General features: G+C 35.4%; 1 protein-coding gene across 3 annotated transcripts in view; it reads right to left on the bottom strand.

The window, feature by feature from the left end:
- Positions 1 to 11,715: 11,715 nt before the first annotated feature.
- The window catches only part of Abcb4 (ATP binding cassette subfamily B member 4), a 66,772-nt gene continuing 55,783 nt past the window's right edge, over positions 11,716 to 22,704 (bottom strand). For 2 of the 3 annotated variants that reach the window (XM_076860664.1, XM_076860656.1), the window contains 4 exons: positions 22,413 to 22,610; positions 15,367 to 15,573; positions 12,442 to 12,588; positions 11,716 to 11,922 (listed from right to left, as the gene is read on the bottom strand). In XM_076860664.1, coding sequence (XP_076716779.1) covers positions 11,716 to 11,922; positions 12,442 to 12,588; positions 15,367 to 15,573; positions 22,413 to 22,610 — 759 coding nt within the window. Of the gene's footprint in view, positions 11,923 to 12,441; positions 12,589 to 15,366; positions 15,595 to 22,412; positions 22,611 to 22,704 lie in introns of all 3 variants that reach the window. The other variant, XM_076860646.1, reaches the window with a different exon arrangement.

The following is a 22,704-nucleotide window of genomic DNA, read 5'->3' on the forward strand; positions in this document are numbered from 1 at the left end:
CGAATAAAATCAACTTCAAACCTAAGTTAATCAAAAGGGATAAAGAAGGACACTATATACTGTTAAAAGGAACCATCCACCAACAAGACATAACAATTATCAATTTGTATGCACCAAACAATGGTGCTGCAACGTTCATAAAACAAACTCTCCTCAAGTTCAAGAGTCAAATAGACTACAACCAAATAATTATGGGTGACTTCAACACACCGCTCTCGCCATTAGACAGATCTTCTAGACAAAAGCTGAATAAAGAAACTATAGAACTCAATAGCACAATCAATAACCTAGACTTAACCGACATATATAGAATATATCAATCATCATCAAGTGGATACATTCTTCTCAGCAGTACATGGATCCTACTCAAAGATAGACCATATATTATGCCATAGGGCAACTCTTAGTAAATATAAAGGTGTGGAGATAATACCATGCACCATATCTGATCATAATGGAATGAAACTGGAAATCAATGATAAAAAAAGGAAGGAAAAATCCTACATCACATGGAAAATGAACAATATGTTACTGAATGATCAATGGGTTACAGAAGACATAAAGGAGGAGATAAAAAAAATTCTTAGAGACAAATGACAATACAGACACAACATACTGGAATCTGTGGGACACAATGAAAGCAGTTTTAAGAGGGAAATTCATTTCCTGGAGTTCTTTCCTCAAAAAAAAAAAAAAAATCAACAAATAAATGAACTCACATTACACCTCAAAAACCTACAAAAGGAAGAGCAAAACAACAGTAAATGTAGTAGAAGACAAGAAATAATTAAAATCAGAGCAGAAATCAACGAAATTGAAATAAAAAAAAACATTGAAAAAATTGATAAAACTAAAAGTTGGTTCTTTGAAAAAATAAATAAGATCGACAGGCCCTTAGCCATGCTAATGAAGAGAAGAAGAGAGAGAACTCAAATTACTAACATACATGAAAAAGGAAATATCACAACGGACACTACAGAAATACAGAAGATAATTAGAAAGTATTTTGAAACCCTATATTCAAATAAAATAGAAGATAGTGAAGATATCGATAAATTTCTTAAGTCATACGATCTGCCCAGATTGAGTCAGGAAGACACATACAATTTAAACAGACCAATAACAAAGGAAGAAATAGAAGAAGCCATCAAAAGACTACCAACCAAGAAAAGCCCTGGACCAGATGGGTATACAGCGGAGTTTTACAAAACCTTCAAAGAAGAATTAATACCAATACTTTTCAAACTATTTCAAGAAATAGTAAAAGAAGGAGCTCTTCCAAATTCATTCTATGAGGCCACCATCACCCTGATCCCGAACCAAACAAAGACACTTCAAAGAAAGAAAACTACAGACCAATATCTCTAATGAACTTGGATGCAAAAGTTCTCAATAAAATCCTGGCGAATCGAATACAAAAGCATATCAAAAAAATTGTGCACCATTATCAAGTAGGATTCATCCCTGGTATGCAAGGCTGGTTCAATATACGGAAATCAATAAATGCTGTTCACCACATCAATAGACTTAAAGATAAGAACCATATGATCATCTCGATAGATGCAGAAAAAGCATTCGACAAAGTACAGCATCCCTTTATGTTCAAAACACTAGAAAAACTAGGGATAACAGGAACTTACCTCAACATTGTAAAAGCTATATATGCTAAACCTCAGGCTAGCATCATCCTAAATAGAGAAAAACTGAAGGCATTCCCTCTAAAATCTGGAACAAGACAGGCATGCCCTCTGTCAATTTAGTTCTTGAAATACTAGCCAGAGCAATTAGACAAAAGAAATTAAAGGCATAAAAATAGGAAAAAAAGAACTTAAATTATCGCTATTTGCGGATGACATGATAATATATTTAACAGACCAAAAAAGGTCTACAAAGAAACTGCTAGAGTTAATAAATGAATTCAGCAAAGTTTCAGGATACAAAATCAACACTCATAAATCAAAGGCATTCCTGTATATCAGCAACAAAACTTCTGAAATGGAAATGAGGAAAACCACTCCATTCACAATATCCTCAAAGAAAATAAGATACTTGGGAATCAACCTAAAAAAAGAGGTGAAACATTTATACAATGAAAACTACAGAACCCTAAAGAGAGAGATAGAAGAAGATCTTAGAAGATGGAAAAATGTACCCTGTTCATGGATAGGCAGAACTAACATCATCAAAATGGCGATATTACCCAAAGTTCTCTACAGGTTTAATGCGATGCCAATCAAAATCCCAACGGCATTTCTTGTAGAAATAGATAAAGCAATCATGAAATTCATATGGAAAAACAAAAGACCCAGAATAGCAAAAGCAATTCTAAGCAGGAAGTGTGAATCTGGAGGTATAACGATACCAGATTTCAAACTGTACTACAGAGCAATAGTAACAAAAACAGCATGGTACTGGTACCAAAACAGGCAGGTGGACCAATGGTACAGAATAGAGGACACAGAGACCAATCCACAAAATTACAACTTTCTTATATTTGATAAAGGGGCTAAAAGCATGCAATGGAGAAAGGATAGCATCTTCAACAAATGGTGCTGGGAAAATTGGAAATCCATATGCAACAAAACGAAACTGAATCCCTTTCTCTCGCCATGCACAAAAGTTAACTCAAAATGGATCAAGGAGCTAGATATCAAATCAGAGACACTGCGTCTGATAGAAGAAAAAGTTGGCTATGATCTACATACTGTGGGGTCGGGCTCCAAATTCCTTAATAGGATGCCCATAGCACAAGAGTTACTAACAAGAATCAACAGATGGGACTTACTTAAACTAAAAAGTTTTTTCTCAGCAAGAGAAACAATAAGAGAGGTAAATAGAGAGCCTACATCCTGGGAACAAATTTTTACCCCTCACTCTTCAGATAGAGCCCTAATATCCAGAATATATAAAGAACTCAAAAAAATTAAACAATAAGATAACAAATAACCCAATCAACAAATGGGCCAAGGACCTGAACAGACACTTCTCAGAGGAGGACATACAATCAATCAACAAGTACATGAAAAAATGCTCACCATCTCTAGCAGTCAGAGAAATGCAAATCAAAACCACCCTAAGATACCATCTTACTCCAGTAAGATTGGCAGCCATTATGAAGTCAAACAACAATAAGTGTTGGCGAGGATGTGGGGAAAAGGGTACACTTGTACATTGCTGGTGGGACTGCAAATTGGTGAGGCCAATTTGGAAAGCAGTATGGAGATTCCTGGGAAAGCTGGGAATGGATCCACCATTTGACCCAGCTATCACCCTTCTCAGACTATTCCCTGAGGATCTTAAAAGAGCATACTATAGGGATACTGCTACATCAATGATCATAGCGGCACAATTCACAATAGCTAGACTGTGGAACCAACCTAGATGCCCTTCAATATATGAATGGATAAAAAAAATGTGGCATTTATACACCATGGAGTATTACTCTGCACTAAAAAATGACAAAATCATGGAATTTGCAGGGAAATGAATGGCATTAGAGCAGATTATGCTAAGTGAAGCTAGCCAATCCTTAAAAAACAAATGCCAAATGTCTTCTTTGATATAAAGAGAGCAACTAAGAACAGAACAGGGAGGAAGAGCATGAGGAAAAGATTAACATTAGACAGAGACGAGTGGGGGAGAGAAAGGGAGAGAGAAGGGAAATCATATGGAAATGGTAGGAGACCCTCAATGTTACACAAAATTACATATGAGAGGTTGTGAGGGGAAAGGGGGGGAAACAAGGGAGAGAATTAAACAACAGCAGATGAGGTAGAGAGGGAAGATGGGAGGGGAGTGGAGGGGGAATAGTAGGGGATAGGAAAGGTAGCAGAATACAACAGTCACTAATATGCCATTATGTAAAAATGTGTGTAACCGATGTGATTCTGCAATTTGTATTTGGGGTAAAAATGGGAGTTCATAACCCACTTGAGTCAAATGTATGAAAGATGATATATCATGAGCTTTGTAATGTTTTGAACAACCAATAAAAAAAATGAATTTGACAGATTGGAGCTGCATACTGACAGGAGCAGTAGGGCTCTGCTCCACTAGTTCTCCAGATCCATGATTCTCTAGAATTGTTTGGTTTTAAATATGTCTAACAAGTTGGGTATTTTGGAAGCTGTATGCAGACAAACCTTTTCATCCATGCTTTAACATGTTTCCGTAACTTGCCTGAAGTTGAAATCACCCAGATTGCTTTTTAAAAACAGATTTCTGCCTCAACACAGACTTACTGAATCAATTTTCAGGGTCAGATGCCTCAAGATCCTTCTAAGTATAGGAATAATTATATAGTAATAAATTGGATACTTCTCACTTTGAGTCACTGAAGTAACATATTCTTTGTCCCTCTCTTGTCTACTAAAATTCAATTTATTCATATATATGTTCACCTTTGAATAATTCTTTGGTAGTATCTGTTTTATTACTGATAGAAAACTTGGTTTTGAAAGTTTATTGACCCAAATAACTTGTGGTGTCAATAAGAACTGATATTGCTGTGGAAAATAAAAAATGCAGAAAAAATTCACTGTGGTTAGATTACAAGGGTTTCCTAAAATATTTCTTTTTGCTCTCCATCTAAACATACCTTTCTTTGTTATAGGAAAATGGGCAATTCTCTGGAAAAAGATATTTGTAAGAGGAACAATACAGTTGCTATAAATTTGAGCATTTATAATTGATATATTATAATAGATATTTCTAACATTTCAAAATTATACTAAGAAAAAATATCTACATATTAAATTAGTGAGTTTAGGGAGTCTCCTTTTCGGGGGTAAGGATGAGAAAGCCCCAGTAAAGTGTTAGTACAGATACTAGCTGTTCTAGTTCCTGGAAAGTTTCAGTCCTTACAGATTTGCACCCTACTTGGACAACCTGAAACTACAGGGTTGCCTTGCCTTGGAAAAGGATATCATGTCATTTCCCAGGGTACCCTCAGGGTATTGTAGCCAGGAGCTATCTTTAGAAATGAACTATTTGGCTGGGGATATATCTCAGTTGCTAGAGTGCTTGCCTTGCATGCACAAGGCCCTGGGTTCGATCCCCAGCACCACCAAAAAAAAAAAAAAAAAAAAAAAAAGGGTGCCACCCTGGAAAATCGGAAGAGGACACTTGAACTCTGAGACCCAAGCCATGGCCAGTACATGTAGATTTGTGACAATGCCAGGACTGAAGGCAGGCACCTGTGTAATTTCACTGTGCCACACTGAGGACCTGTTACAGAGCAGGGTTACACAGTGGTTCCCATTACTGTGCTGTCCACAGGTGCATACTGACGGGCATTGAGCAACTCTGGCTCTGTCACCCTGTACCAGGGTGTGCATGACTGGGCATAGTGAGTGCAATTTTTCCCAGCTCCAATCTTGTCCAACTTTTGGGAAGGTACTATCACCAAACCAGCAGAGCTTAACACCATGGTTTCTGCTGCCACCTCATCCTGCAGCATCTGGGCCTATAACACTAAATAATCAGAGGACAAAAGCTTCAGGTGTCTCTCTACAGTTGGGGCTTCCAGTGGCAGAGGCTCTTGCTAGTAGCAGAAGGTAGCATTAACACTGCCTGAGGAAATCCCCATCAACTGGTAAGGGCCACCACTCCCACTGTAGGGGTAGCCACACAGCACATGACACCTGATAACTCTCTGGACCACAACTCTCTGAACCACTAGAGTATGTCCATTTTTGTATGACCTGTGAGATAGTATGAATGGTGATGGAGTCAGACACACTATACTCAAAATTACTAATCACAGCCAAAGAAGCTATTAGAATATTGCATCATGGTGCTCATCTGGAAATAAAGCTAACATTTGTAACAATAAAGCTACAAAACAAACTGACACCCCAAAACACATCTTCAGGAGAAACCTGCTTACTAAGAAGGCTACCCCCTAAAAGTGGTAGAGAGGCTCCATTTATCAGATGCACAAAACTCCATGTAGAAGCATAAGAAATATGAAAAAGTAATGATGTTTCCAGAAGAACATGATTCTAGCAAAAGATTTTAAGGAATTCAGTATGGATTAAGTGCCTAATAATTTAAAAGAGTGATTATTTTTAAAAAAAAGCTCAGTGAGATCCAAGAGAATTCAAAATAAACAGTTAAGTGAAATTAGTAAGAAAATACAGGAAATGAATAAGAGACTCAGCAGAAAGGGATTTAAAAAACTTTTTTTAGTTGTAGATGGACACAATATCTGTATTTTATTTATTTATTTGTATGTGGTGCTGAGGATTGAACCCAGTGCGTCATGTATGAGAGACAAGTGCTCTGCCATTGAGCTACAACCCCAGCCCCAGAAAGGGATTTTGAAATGACCAAGCAGATGTCTTAGAAATGAAGAGCTTAGTAAGTAAAATAGTACAATACAGTTGAAAGCCTCACTAACAGTCAAGCAGAAGTAAAAAAAAATACCTGAATTCGAAGACAGGTCTTTGGCAATATCCCAAAGAAAAAGGAACAATTGAGACCTTTTCCCACCATTAAACAAATATCCACCTCTTTTATATATATATATATATATATATATATATATATATATATATATATATATATATATTAGTTGTAGTTGGACACAATATCTTTATTTATTTTTATGTGGTGCTGAGGATCAAACCCAGTGCCTCACATGTGTGAGGCGGGCACTCTACCACTGAGCTACAGCCCCAGCCCATAAATATCTACCTCTTTAGAATAATTCAAGGTGAGGACAAAATATTTAATAGCATAGAAAACTTTTCAATGAAATAATAACAGAAAACTTCCCTAATCTTGGGGAAAATATGGACATCCATGTATAAGAGGCTTATAGGGGGCTGGGGATGTGGCTCAAGTGGTAGTGTACTTACCTGGCATGTGCCAGGTGCTGGGTTCGATACTCAGCACCACATAAAAATAAAATAAAGATGTTGTGCCCACCAAAAACTAAAAAATAAATATTAAAAAATTCTCTCTCTCTCTCTCTCTCTCTCTCTCTCTCTCTCTCTAAAAAAAAAAAAAGGCTTATAGGACAAATAGATGTGACCAGAAAAGATATTTACTCAAAGTTATTATGGTCAAACTGTCAAAAGTTTAAGACAAAAATATCCTAAAATCTGCAAGGATACCAGATCACATTTAAGGGTATTCCAATTAGACTAATAGCAAATTTCTCAGTGAAAATCCTAAGGACCAGGAGGGAAAGGAATAACATATTATAAGTCTTGAAATAAAATTACTGCTAACCAACAATACTATCCCAAATAAGGCTAACCTTCAGGAATAAAGAAATAAAGTTTTTCTAATAAGAAAAAACTGAGGGAATTCATTTCTGCCAGACCAAGACTTAAAAGATACTTAAGGAAATTTGAAGTGAAAGAAATAGAATGACCATCATGAAAGCAAGTGAAAATATGAATCCACTAGAAAAGGAGATTCACAAAAGAGAAGAATCAAGCATCAGCAATACCACTGAACCACAAAAAAATGAATAGAAGAGAAAGAATGAAGAATATTCAAACAACTAGAAGAAAATCAACAAAATGACAGGAGTAAGTCCTTACTCATTAATAATAACCTTGAATTTAAATAGGTGACATTCTCTAATTAAAAGATACAGACTGGTTGGATGGATAAGAAACAAAGCCCAATAATATACTGCCTACAACAAATTCACCTCACCAGTAAAAACAGACAAAGTTGAAAGGATGGGAAATTATATTCCTAGAAAATTGAAACCTAAAGCAAATAGCAGTAGCTACATTTATGTCAGACAAAATAGATTTAAAAATAAAACTGTAAGAAGAAACAAAGATCACTATATAATGACCAAGGGATCAATTTATCAAGAAGATGTAATCATCATAAATTTATATGCACCTTATGTTGGAGAACCCAGTTTCATAAAACAAATGGACAGACCTCACCCTCCAAAAATCAAAGAAACAGAAGTTAAACTATACCATAGATCAAATAGACCTAATAAACATTTACAGATTATTTCATCCAACAGTTATAGAATACAAATATATTAGCACATGAAACTTTCTCTAGAATAGACTATAAGGCCACAAAACAAGTATTAAATTAAAAAGAAAGATGAATTCTTGTATCTTTTATTATCAACATGAAATAAAACTAGAAGTCAAAAACAAAAGATTTTACAAATTACACAAATACATGGAAACTGAACAACACACTTTTGAACAAACAATGGGTCAAAAAATGTCAGATGAGGAAGTTTAAAATATCTTAAAACAAATGATAACAAACACAAAAGACCAAAAGCAGTACTAAGAGGGAGGTTTAGAGCAATAGGTGCCATCATCAATAAAAATGGAAATATTTCAAATAAACAACCTAATGATGTATCTCAAGGATATAAAAGAACCAAACTCCAAATTAGCAGATGGAAAGAAATAAAGGTCAGGACAGAAATAAATGAAAAACTAAAATTGGTACAAAAGATAATAATTGGTTCTTTGAAAAGACAAACAAAAGCCAGAAATCTTTAGCTAGACTAATCAGGGAAAAAGAGAAGACCCAAGTAAACAGAGGATAAAAAAGGAGACATTACAATGGTTACTGTATAAATACAAAGGATCATTATAAAAAACTATATGCTAAGAGATTGGAAAATTGAGAAGAAATGGATAAATCTCTATAGACACATATGACCTATCAAAATTGAACCAAGAGGACATAAAAAAAAAAAAAACCTGTATAGACTGATAATAAGTAAGATTGCATCCGGAATAAAAAGTCTCACAACAAAGAAAAGCCCATGACCTGATGGTTTCACTACTTCACTTTATCAAATTTTAAAGAATTAATGCCAATTATTTCATAGAATTGGAAGGGTTTCATCCAAGAGATGAAACTATGAGGCCAGCAGTACCCAGTTACCAAAACCTGACAAGGACACCACAAACCAACCAAAAAACCTATAGATCAGTATTGCTGATGAACACACATGCAAAAATTCTCAACAAAATAGTAGAAAATTAAATTTCACAGCACATCAGTAAGATCTTACCAATTAACAAGTGGGTTTCATCCCAGGGTTACAAGGATTGTTCAGCATACGCAAATCAATGAACTTAATACATCACATCAATTATATAAAAAATAATAATCATATGATCATCTTGACAGATGCAGAAAAAGCACTTGATAAAATTCAACATCCTTTCATGATAAAAATCCCTGAACACATTAAGCATAGAAGGATCTATACTTATAATTGACACAATAAGGGCTATAATTGACAAATGCACAAAACATCATATTGAATTGGAAAACACTGAAAACATTTCCTCTAAGAACAGGAGCAAATAAGGATGCCACTCTCACCACTCTTTTTCTGTATAGTACTAGCAGTCTTAGCCAAAGCACATTAGTCAAGAGAAATAAATAAAAGGCATATAAATAAAAAAAGGAGAAAGTCAAATTATCCTTGTTTGGGGCTGGGGTTGGGACTCAGCAGTAGAGTGCTTGCCTAGCATGCATGAGGCCCTGGATTTGATTCTCAGCACCATATAAAAATAAATAAATTAAATAAAGGTATTGTGTCCAAATACAACTAAAAAAAATTTTAAGAAATTATCCTTGTTTTCAGATGATGTGATTCTAAACACAGAAAAACTTCAAGATTCCAACGAGCCTATCAGACTGTAAATGAATTAAGTAGGATACAAAACTTAACATACAAAATCACTGGCTTTTCTATACATTTATAATGCATTTTCTGAGAAAGATATCAAAGAAGCAATCACATTCACAATAACTTCATTAAAGAATACAGTACCTAGGAGTAAACTAAGGAAGTGAAAGATGTCTACAGTGAAAATTATGAAACACTGATGGAAGAATTTGAAGAAAACAAAAAAATGGGAAGATCTCCCTTGTTTGTGGGTTGGAAAAATTTTAAAAACTATTATGTATATGTTGCTAAAAATATACATACTACCCAAAGTAATCTTCAATTGAATGCAATCCTCATCAAAATATCATTTCTTCATACAAACACACAAACCAGTGGAACAAAATATAGATCCTAGAAATCATCTCACATCCACAGCCAACTGCATCTCAACAAAGACACTAAAAAATACACTGGAGACAGGACAGCATTTTCAACATATGGTACAGGGAAAACTGGATCTCCACATGCAGAAGACTGAAACTTGATTCCTCTCTCTCTCACCCTGTACAAAAATCAACTCCCAGTACACCAGTGGCCTAATTGTTTGACCTGAGACTCTGAAACTGCTAGGAAAAAACAGGGAAGACACTTCAACCCCCTGGTACAGGCAATGTTTTTCTGGTTAGGAAAAAACACAGGAAACTAAAGCAAAAATCTACAAATGTTTCTGTACAATGAAGGAAACAACAGTGAAGAGAGAATCGACAGAATGGGAAAAAACATTTGCCAAGTGTTCATCTGATGGAGGATTAACATTCAGAATAAAAAAAGAACTCAAAAACTAAACAAACAAACAAACAAAAACAGTAATCCACTTTTTAAAATTGGAAAATGACCTGAAGACACTTCTACAAAGAAGAAATTAAAATAATCAAACATGGAAAAATGCTCAATATCATCAACCATCAGAGAGATGAAAGTCAAAACTACAATGATATTCCATCTCACCCCAGTTAGAGTGGCTATTATAAACAAACAGAAAACCCAAATGCTAGCAAGGATATGGAGAAAAAGGAACTCATACACTGTTGGTAGGAATGTAAATTATTTCAGCCACTATAGATAACTATATGGAGGTTCCTCAAAATAGATCTACCATATGAACCAGCTACCTTTTTCCTGTGTAAACAAACAAAGGAGGTAAGACCAGCATACCCAAGAGACACTCGTGTGCCCATGTTTATTGCACCTGTGTTTATCTGTCCATCAGCCTCAATGCCCATCAAAAGATAAATGGATAAAGAAAATGTGGTGCATACACACAATGGAGTATTATTCAGCCATAAACCATAATGAAATCCTGCCATTTGCAGCAATGTTTATGGAACTGAAGAGCATTATGTGAAGTGAAATAAGCCATACAGAAAGACAAGTACCACACATGTTTTCTCTCACATGAAGGTGAGAAGAGTACACCTTTAAGTAAAATAGTGACCACTAGGGATTGGGAAGGGTTGTGGCGGGAATGTAGGTGGAAAAGGGTGATTGATTGAATTTCATCCATGCACATTGCATATATGTATGGAAATATCACAGTGAACCCCATTAATATGTGCAATCAACATGCATTAACAAAAAAATGGAAAATAAAAGCCCTTATATTCTACAATGGAATGATTTGAAAATATACAAAAGAATTATTAGGCTTTTGAGCAATTTATTTTTCCTTTGTACTTGGAAAACTTCTTCCCAAACAACCCTGTCATCTACTCACCTCTTCAGGACCTTTGGAATTTTCCCGATTTCTGTGACATGTTAATTCTACACTGAACTTTGTTCTTCCCTCTGGTGTGACTGATTACTCAGGTTAAGCTAAGCTGCTGTTCTATACTTCAAGGCAGTTGCTACTTCCAACTCTCAAGTTTCAGATGCTGTAATATTGAACACCAAATTGGATAATCTGAATTGATGTGAAGCAAAAATAAACCTGTATTTAATGACTTAAACTAGAAACTTCTTTTACAAGTCAGAAAGTTGTTGAATGATCTGAATTTATTTTTAGGAGGTACTATAACAGGAGTTCATAAGTTCTGTGTGCCAGCCTGGATACTGACCATTGAAAAATAAATGCCTTTCTGTGCCAACAACTGTTGATGTGTGCCGTGCTCCTTGACCTTGCCATTCTGAAACACCACAATCATGTCTGCATTCTGGATGGTGGACAGGCGGTGAGCGATCACGATGCAGGTGCGGCCTTCTCTGGCTTTGTCCAGGGCTTCCTGGACGACCTGTCAATAAATCAGACAGAATCCCTGTCCTGAAAATTGTACAAATTTTAACATTAAAGGGCATTTTAAAATGTTGCCATCCTAGCAAGTCAACTGTTTTAACTTATTTTGTACTCTTTTTGCATCTTTGGTTTTATGCATGTATGTTTTACGTATTTGATATTAATCTACATATAGTTATGTTCTACATTTTAATTACAAATGGATTCCCATGATTTAAATAATATTAATTACATAAATTTTCTAATTAATCTCCATATCATTTTATTTGGTTCCTTTTTGAGTTTCATTGTATAGTTAATGTGCTAAAAAGTGATTAATTCAGCTTTCTTTTGAATGCTTGTTTTCTTTTTATAAAAGTAATATGTGATCATTTTTAAAAATTATGAAATATTTACTATCTCAAAATAACCATTGTCAAAATTTCAGTGTTAATTTCCCCCTCTTTTTTTTCATAGCTGAGATTTTTTTAAAATGTCCATTTCATTAACTTCGTAAGGCATAAAGTGGAGGCCAAACCTTTTCACTTTCAGTATCCAGAGCTGATGTCGCTTCATCCAACAGCAGAATTTGAGGCTGTCTGACGAGTGCCCGGGCAATAGCAATCCTCTGTTTTTGACCTCCTGAGAGCTGAGTTCCTTTATCTCCCACTCTGGTTTCATATTTCTACAAGTTAGACATTAATAAATTTGATAAAGTCCCAACCCAGAAAACTTGCTACTGGTGTGTGGGGAGGAGGGGTTGAGAGAGAGATTTGTGTGTGTATAAATTTTATGGTGTGTATAAATTTTGTGTGTGTGATAGAGGAATTGAATCCAGGGATGCTCAATCATCAAGATATATCCGCAGCTCTTTTTTATTAGTAAGACTTTTGTCAATTTAATATATTTTCAAATTAATAAAAGTCTTGTTTTTAAAATTAAACTAGAAAACTAATGACTTTCATTCTCAATGATATTCTGTGACAGAAATTTGGACAAGTTCTTGAATTACTACCATTATTATAATACCATTTGATCTGATATCCATGGAGTTCTCAAAAGGTCCAATGCTAAGAATTTCAAAGTTTAAAAAATTTGTAATGTTCCTATGACTCCTGTGGAGACATCCTTTTCCTCACAAGGGATTGAATCTAGGCTCTCGCACCTGCTAGGCAAGCTCTGTACTACTAAGCTACAGCCCCAGTCCTATTTTATTCTCTTTTAATACTATAATAATGAATACTCACTTAAATATTTACTGAGTATCTGCTGTGCCTAAAACTGTGGAAAATCAAATAAAATCAGCTTTGTTCCTTCCACAAAATAATTCATACACAGAGAGAAAATATTTGTATACAGTACTTAGTTTAAGGGAAAAGGACCAAATTCATAGTATCCACAAGATGCTCTGAAAGATCAAAATATAGAGAAATTGTGGAGACAAGGTAGAAGAGAGAGAAGAAAGTGAGATATATGGAAGAAAGAAAAATCTTTGTATAGAACTTTCTTGGAGCTGGATTTTTAGAAAAATTTCTAGGCTTAGGACAGAGTGAAAATCTGCAAATTGAGTTGGATAAGTTTGCAGAGCTTGGGCTGTGATATACATCATGTGAATTAATTTCCTAAAGTTCAGCTGAAACTGAAGGCTGAAGATTTTCTGTTCATATCAAATTCAATATTTGATTCAAGTCAACACCTATCTCTTAAAAGTTGGTAAGGCTAACCAACATAATTTTAAAATTATTTGTGTGAGTGATTTCTAATTGTAGCAGAATATAAAAGCAAAACTAATTAAGCTGTACTTCAGTTAATCCACTGGAATCCTAAATGTGAGATGAATACCATAAATGAATTGTTCCTATCATCACCTTTAGAAATGTCAAGTTATTTTGCTAGGCCCACACATGCTTAAATTGACACAAAATGGCCCAGAGGCTTAAATGTAAAATGTCAAACAATTAAAACTTTTGAAAATGGAGAAAATCTCTGGCCCATTGACTAGTCTAAGGAAAAATAAATTAGACCTCATCAGAATTAAAATTTTTCTTTGCAAAAGATCCTAAGAGGGTAGAAAAACAAGCTATGGACTGGAAAAAATGTTTACAAACTACATATCTGAGAGTAACTAAAATATACTTTAAAAACTGTTGGAATTCAACATTAAAAATTAGTAATTAGAAATGGATAAGTTTTTTTTGTAAAGGAGTATATGTAAATGGCTAATAAGTAAATGGAAAGACTATTCAATTTTATTTCCCTTTAGGCAAATCAAATTAAAACCACAATGATATTTTACTATACTCATAAGAATAGTTTAGATTAAAACAGTGGCAGCAACAAATTCTGGTAAACATTCAAAGACAGCATCACTCATGCATGTACTACTGGTATGAATATAAAATGGTACAACACTCTGAAAAACATTTTAGAGATTTTTAATAAAAATAAATATGTAATTACCATATGGCCCAGGAATTATACTCCTGGGTGCTTATCCTAGAAAAATAAAAACTTAGGTTCATACAAACACCTGTATACTAGTATTTATAACATTTTTATTTATAGTAGCCCAAAACTGGGAATAACCTACATTATTACCTTTTCCAGGGAAAAGGTTAAATTGTGGTTCATTGATACCATGAAATGCTATTGAGTAAGGAGCAGGAATGACTTGTAAGTACACACAACTTCAGAGAACTATGCCAAGTGAAAAAACTAATCCCAGAAGTATATATAAGTGTCTGTATTTTTATATAACATTCTTAAAATAGAAAAGTGTACAAATGGAGAACAGGTGGTTGCCAGAGTTTAGGAAACACAGTGAGAATTGGAAGAAGGGGGTTGTGAATAGAAAAGGGCAACATGAGGGGTCTGGACAGTGATGGAAATGTTCTATATCCTGATGACAGTGGACACATGAAACCACACTGGCACTATAATTAATGGAACTAGATACACATGTACATAAGTAAGGACAAGTAATGTTCACAATGTCCAAATAAGAGCAGTAGATCATATTAATGTCAATTCCCTAGTTATAATATTAGTTTTGCAGAGAACTAGGCAAAGAATACATAAGATATCTGTATTCCTTATAATTGCATGTGAATCTATACTTATCTCAAAATAAAAGGTTTAAATTTTAAAAAATTAGCATGTGACTAAACAAAATCTGACTTCAGTCTAGACAATGTGACTTCAGTCTAGCCCATGACAACCAGTTTGCAACCTGAGGTATGCTGCTTTGACCTTAGCGCCACCTCATTTGCTTCTCACTACATTTGTATAAGGTGGGCATAAGGTCTTCCGATTTGCAAATTTAAAAACCTGTTATCCTTAAAAAGTGTCACAATGCTAATAAATCAATACATTTTGTTACTAGCCAATTGGTATAACTTTGGGAATCATTTTGGAGATAAAAACTGTAGTGTATTCCAATTTCAGCTCTTACTGATTAACTCACCTGGGGCAACATCTCGATGAAAGGATGTATGTTGGCTGCTTTGGCTGCTTTCACAATCTCTTCCTGTGACACGAACCGGCTGTTGTCTCCATAGGCAATGTTCTCAGCAATGCTGCAGTCAAACAGGATGGGTTCCTGGGACACAATTCCAAGTTGAGCTCTGAGCCATTGAACATTGAGTTTCTTTGCTTCTTGACCATCGAGGAGCTGAAAAGCAAAGTTCACAAACTGTAAGTGGCTTTAAAAAGGAAAAGGGGACAAAAAAGCCCCTGAATAATAAGTAACTAAATTTCCTGGAGGGTTATTGCATGTGGCATCAGTAGTTATGAAATACCAAGCCTCATGATGCAAGGACTCATACTGCTGAGGCCAACATGGCCAACAAGATGATTTTTTTAAAAAATTGACTATATTTTTAAAACACATGACAGCAGAATGCATTATAATTCTTATTACACATATAGAGCACAATTTTTCATATCTCTGTTTGTATATAAAGTATGTTCACACCAATTCATGTCTTCATGCATGTACTTTGGATAATGATGTCCATCACATTCCACCATCATTGCTAAACCCTCTGCCTCTCTCTTCCCCTCCTACCCCTCTGCCCTATCTACAATTCGTTTGTTCCTCCCAGGCTCCCCCTCCCTACCCCACTACGAGTCAGTCACCTTACATCAGAGAATACATTCGGCATTTATCTTTTTGGGATTAGCTAACTTCATTTAGCATTATCTTCTCCAAATCTGTCAAATGCCATGATTTTATTCTCTTTATTGCTGAGTAATATTCCATTGTGTATACATGCCACATTTTTTTAACCATTCCTCTACTGAAGGGCATGTAGGTTGGTTCCACAGTTTAGCTATTGTGAATTGTGCTGCTATAAACATTGATGTGGCTGTGTCCCTGTAGTATGCTGTTTTTAAGTCCTTTAGGTATAGCCTGAGGAGAGGGATAGCTGGGTCAAATGGTGGTTCCATTCCCAGATTTCCAAGGAATCTCCATGCTGCTTTCCAGATTGGCTGCACCAATTTGTAGTCCCACCAGCAGTGTATGAGTGCACCTTTTCCCCCACATCCTTGCCAACACTTATTGTTGTTTGTCGTCATAATAGCTGCCATTCTGATTGGAGTGAGATGATATCTTAGAGTAGTTTTGATTTGCATTTCTCTAATTGCTAGAGATGATGAATATTTTTTTCAGATATTTGTTCATTGATTGTATGTCCTCTTCTGAGAAGTGTCTGTCAGGTCATTGGCCCATTTATTGATTGAGTTATTTGTTTTTTTGTTTTTGTTTTTGGTGTTTAGCTTTTTGAGTTATTTATATACCCTAGAGATTAGTGCTCTATCTGATGTGTAAGGGCTAAAAATTTGCTCCCAAGATGTAGGCTCTCTCTTCTGCTCACAGATTGTTTCTTTTGCTGAGAAGAAACTTTTTAGTTTAAGTCCATTCCATTTATTGATTCTTGGTTTTAAGTCTTGTGTTACAGGAGTCTTATTAAGGAAGTTGAGCCTAATCCCACACGATGGAGATTAGGGCCTACTTTTTCTTCTATTAGATGGAGAGTCTCTGCTTGTATTCCTAAATCCTTGATCCACTTTGAGTTGAGTTTTGTGCATGGTGAGAGATAGGGGTTTAATTTCATTTTGTTGCACATGGATGTCTAGTTTTCCCAACACCATTTGTTGAAGAGGCCATCTTTTCTCCAATGCATGTTCTCGGCATCTTTGTCTAATATAAGATAATTGTAATTTTGTGGGTTAGTCTCTGTGTCTTCTATTCTGTACCATTGGTCTACCAGTCTGTTTTTGTGCCAATACCATGCTGTTTAACTACTATTTCTCTGTAGTATAATTTAAGGACTGGTATAGTGATGCCACCTGCTTCACTCTTCCTGCTAAGAATTGCTTTAGTTATTCTGGGTCTCTTATTTTTCCAGATGAATGTTATGATTGCTTTTTCTATTTCTATGAGGAATGCCATTGGAATTTTGATCAGAATTGCATTAAATCTATATAGTGCTTTTGGTAGTATGGTATTTTGATAATATTAATTCTGCCTATCCAAGAGCAAGATAGATCTTTCCATTTTCTAAGTTCTTCTTTGATTTCTCTCTTTAGGGTTCTGTAGTTTTCATTGTATAGATCTTTCACCTCTTTCATTAAGTTGATTCCCAAGTATCTTATTTTTTTAATTAGTTTATTGTGAATGGTGTAGTTTTCCTCATTTCCTTCTCAGAGGATTTGTCACTGATATACAGAAATGCTTTTGATATATGGATGTTGATTTTATATCCTGCTACTTTGCTGAATTCATTTACTGTTCTAGAAGTTTTATGGTGGAGTTTTTTGGGTCTTCTAAGTATAGAATCATATCATCAGCAAATAGTGTTAGTTTAAGTTCTTCTTTTCCTATACATATCCCTTTAATTCTTTTGTCTAACTGCTCTGGCCAGTGTTTAAAGAACTATGTTAAATAGAAGTGGTGAAAGAGGGGCATCCCTGTCTTGTTCCAGTTTTTAGAGGGAATGCCTTCAACTTTTCTCCATTTAGAATGATGTTGGCCTAGGGCTTATGGTAGATAGCTTTTACAATGTTGAGATATGTTCCTGTTATCCCTAGTTTTTCTAGTGTTTTGAATGAAAAGTGGTGCTATATTTTGTCAAATGCTTTTTCTGCATCTATTGAAATGATCATCTGACTTTATCTTTGAGTCCATTGATGTGATAAATTACATTTATTGATTTATGTATGTTGAACCAACCTTGCATCCCTGTGATGAATCCCATTTGATCATGGTGCATGATCTTTTTGATATGTTTTTTATTCAATTTGCCAGAATCAGAATTTTATTCAGAATTTTTGCATCTGTGTTCATGAGAGATATTGGTCTGAAGTTTTCTTTTTTTCTTTCTTTTTTTTTTTTTTTTTTTTTTTTTTTTGATGTATCTTTGCCGAGTTTTGGAATCAGGGGTGATACTGGCCTCATAGAATAAGTATGGAAGTGCTCCCTCTTTTTCTATTTCCTGAAATAAATTGAGGAGTATTGGTATTAGTTGTTCTTTAAAGGTCTTCTAGAACTCAGCTGTGTATCCATCTGGTCCTGGGCTTTTCTTGGTTGGTAAGCTTCTCATGGCATCTTCTATTTAATCACTTGATATTGGTCTGTTTAAATTGTGTATATCTTCCTGATTCAATCTGGGAAAATCGTATGACTTAAGAAATTTGTTGATGCCTTCAATATCTTCTATTTTATTGGAGTGTAAGTTTTTAAAATAATTTCTAATTATCCTCTGTATTTCTGTAGTGTCTATTATGATATTACCTTTTTCATCATGTATGCTGGTAATTTGATTTTTCTCTCTCCTTCTCTTCATTAGCATAGCTAAGGGTCTGTCAATTTTATTTATTTTTTCAAAGAATCGACTTTTTGTTTTGTCAAATTTTTCAATTGTTTCTTTTGTTTCGATTTCATTAATTTCAGCTATAATTTTAACTATTTATTGCCTTCTACTGCTTTTGCTGTTGATTTGATCTTCTTTTCCTTTGGCTTTGAGATGTAATGTGAGGTCATTTATTTGTTGACTTTTTCTTCTTTTAAGGAATGAACTCCATGCAATGAACTTTCCTATTAGTACCTAAAGCACTAAGATATGTTATGTCTATGTTCTCATTTACCACTAAGAATTTTTTAATCTCTTCCTTGATGTCTTCTTCAGTGGCATATTGTTTAGTCTCCAGGTGTTGGAATAATTTTTATTTTTTATTTTGTCATTGACTTCCAATTTCATTACATTATGATCTGATAAAATACCTGGTAGTATCTCTACTTTTTTGTATTTGCTAAGAGTTGCTTTGTGGCATATTATATGGTTTATTTTAGAGAAGGATCCATGTGCTGCTGAGAACAAAGTGTATCTGCTTGATGCAGGTTGAAATAATCTATATGTATCAGTTAAATCTAAGTTATTGATTGTATTATTGAGTTCTATAGTTTCTTTATTTAACTTTTGTTTGGAAGATCTATCCAGTGGTGAGAGAGGTATGTTAAAGTCACCTAAGATTATTGTGTTGTGATCAATTTGACTCTTGAACTTGAGAAGAACTTGTTTGATGAACATAGCGCACCATTTTGAGGAGCATATATATTTATGATTGTTATGTGTTGTTGTTGTATGGTTCCATCGATTAGTATGTAATGTCCATCTTTATTTATTTATTTATTTATCTAGATTAACTTTGGCTTGAAGTCTACTTTATTTGATATGAGGATAGAAACCCCTGCTTGCTTCTGCAGTCCATGTGAGTGGTATGATTTTTCCCAACCTTTCATCTTCAGTCTGTGTATATCTTTTCCTATAAGATTAGTCTCCTGAAGGCAGAATATTGTTGAGTATTTTTTAAAATCCCAGATGCTAGCTTATGTCTTTTGATTGGTGAGTTTAATTCATTAACATTCAGGTTTATTGTTGAGACATAGTTTGTATTCTCAGACATATTTGTTTATCTTTGTTATTTAACTTGATTTGATTTTTTTTTCTTTGATTAGTTTTTCCTTTAGGATATACCTCCCTCTGCTGATTTTCACCGCTGTTTTTCATTTCCTTTTCATGGAATATTTTATAGTGCCGGTTTTCTAGCTATAAATTCTTTTTTACTTTTGTTTATCATCTTTTATTTCATCTTTAAATCTAAAGCTTAATTTTGCTGGTACAGATTCTTGGTTGGCATCCATTTCTTTCAGAGTTGATATATGTTGTTTCAGGATCTTCTAGCTTTTATGGTCTGTGTTGAAAAATCTGCCATTATCCTAGTTGGTTTTCCCCTATATGTAATCTGATTCCTTTCTCTCGTGGCTTTTAAAATTCTTTCCTTATTCTGTATGTTGGGCATTTTTTATTATAATGTGCTTTGATGTGGATCTGTTGTGATTTTGTATATTTGGCATCCTGTAGGCTTCTTGAATTTGGATTTCCAATTCATTTTTCATGTTTGGAAAATTTTCTGACATTACTTCATTGAATAGATTGTTCATTCCTTTGGTTTGGACCTCTATGTTTTCCTCTATCCCAATAACTCTTAAATTTGGTCTTTTTGTGCTATCCCATATTTCTTGAATGTTGTGCTCATGGTTTCTTACCATTATCACTATGTGGTCTATGTTCTTTTCAAGATTATATATTTTGTCTTCGTTGTCTGATGTCCTATCTTCCAAGTGGTCTACTCTGTTGGTGATGCTTTTTATTTGAGCTTTTAATTTGGTTTATTGTTTCTTTCATTTCAAGGATTTCTCTGTTTTGTTTTTTCTGAACCTCTCTCTCTCTGTTGAGGTCATCTTTTGCTTCCTGTATTTGTTTATGTAGCTCCTTGTCAAAGTCATCTTTCACTGCCTGTATTTGCTCTCTTATACTTTTCAGTTCACAGAACATTTTAACCACGTACATCCTGAACTCCTTATGTGTCTTTTCTTCTGTTGTGGCTGCCAATGATTCTAATGATGTGGTATCTTGATTTGTTTGGGGCACTTTCTTCCCTTGTCTTTTCATGTTGCTCGGGTGTCTTCCTTTCCAGCTCTGTGGGTCTGAGGTGCTATTGTTTTTACCCTATAGATTTGTAGTGCTTTTGTAGGATTTCAAGACCTCTCCTGGCCACCCAAGATCTGATCTGGGAGCTGCCCCCATCTAATATGGCAAGAATGTTGAGCCAAGATGGAGGCAGTCTGCTTTCAGCGTCAAGGTGTCTGGTGGGATCGGGGAGCTGGGTGATGGCATTGTGCTGTGGGTAGGTAGCAGCTAAGTGGCCTGCTTGGGAGTGGAGCAAAGGCTTGCAGATCTGCAGATGTGTTGATTGGTGACTCTGCTAATGTTCTCGCGAGCCCTGTGTGGATAGAACTTTGGACTTTGGGTTTTGGGAGCCAGGAGTCCTGCTCAAATCCAACAAGATGATTTTTATGGTGACTAGGTTGTCCTTATCTAGAGCTAGATGGAAAAATGATAAAATATTTGGTCCTGTCCTTCCACAAGCCTCTGTCCCTATCTGCCCTCCACTGGGCATTTATGTCATCCTCTGCCTTTTAGAGAGTCTGCATCAAGGTATTCCACTCAGATCTACTGTCCCCAGATGGATTCCAATCCTTCAGCTTGACCTATGCCCTCTTCCATAGGCATACCAGGAAAAACAAGATGATCAGTAACATAGCCTGATTCTGAAAGTGGGGTGACTCTGGTCCTATTCCTCCCTCTCTTTTCCCTGAGAGCTGCCAGCCATAAACTTCTTCCCCTTTTGATGACCATCTAATTCAGGATAGATTCCCAGGGCTAGGTTATAGGTGCTATCCCAAGGTAAAGGCAGATGCAGGCACTCTGAGTTACAGCCAGATCTTTATTCAAGGAAGACAGCCAAGAACTATATGTCAGAAATCAATGACAAGAGCCAAACACAAATGAGCTGGAGGTCAGGGGTCAAAGTCAGAGAGCCCACAGTACAGAGTTAGAGAGAATAGCAAAGCAGACTCAGGTCCTACCCTCCCTCTCTTCCCTGAGAACTGCCAGACTCAAATTTCTCCTGCTTTTCTTTTCTGACAGCATTAAAGAAGAAAATTCAATGGACGTTGGAAAGCTACAAAGTGCAGTATCTTTGGGAGAACTGTTTTCATTTTATAGCAAACCTTTATGAAAAAAATTAAGCATTCATCAGGCAACAGGAAACTCACAGGCCATAGCCCCTATGGAGGCATAGGAGGCATGACATTCCTTACCGGCTTCAGAAGTGAGTTTGTTCTTAGCTGTCAGGCTGACTCAAAAGGCCCATGGGAAGGTAGAGGTCAACCTCATATCCAGTATTTTCTGAACTAGATTAAGTTTCAGATAGTCTATCCTATTTTCCCCATATATAAGCCCATTTGGGTCTTCTACAATGCAGTCATTGTATTAAATATGATTATAGATATTCACTTACTTAATTGTTTTTATTTTGACAATATTGGTTTGACTATGTAAAATACAGCCTTAAATCTACTTATTAAGAGAATGTGCTCACCACTGTCCCAGCCATAGGGTCGTAGAACCGCTCGAGGAGCTGGACCACTGTGCTCTTCCCACAGCCACTGCTGCCCACCAGGGCCAGTGTCTGGCCCTTCTTCACCTCCAGGCTTAACCCCTGAAGCACTGGCACATTTGGCCGGGTGGGATAGTTGAACACGACTTCATTAAATGTCACGTTTCCTTCAAACTTCTCCTAAAAATTTTTACAATACTATAAGGATAATTGGTCTGATAATTACTGATTTCAAAATTGTAGCTACAAAAACATGAAATGTATATTCAATATA

This window comes from Callospermophilus lateralis, chromosome 1, assembly GCF_048772815.1.
Source record: "Callospermophilus lateralis isolate mCalLat2 chromosome 1, mCalLat2.hap1, whole genome shotgun sequence".
NCBI lineage: Eukaryota > Metazoa > Chordata > Mammalia > Rodentia > Sciuridae > Callospermophilus > Callospermophilus lateralis.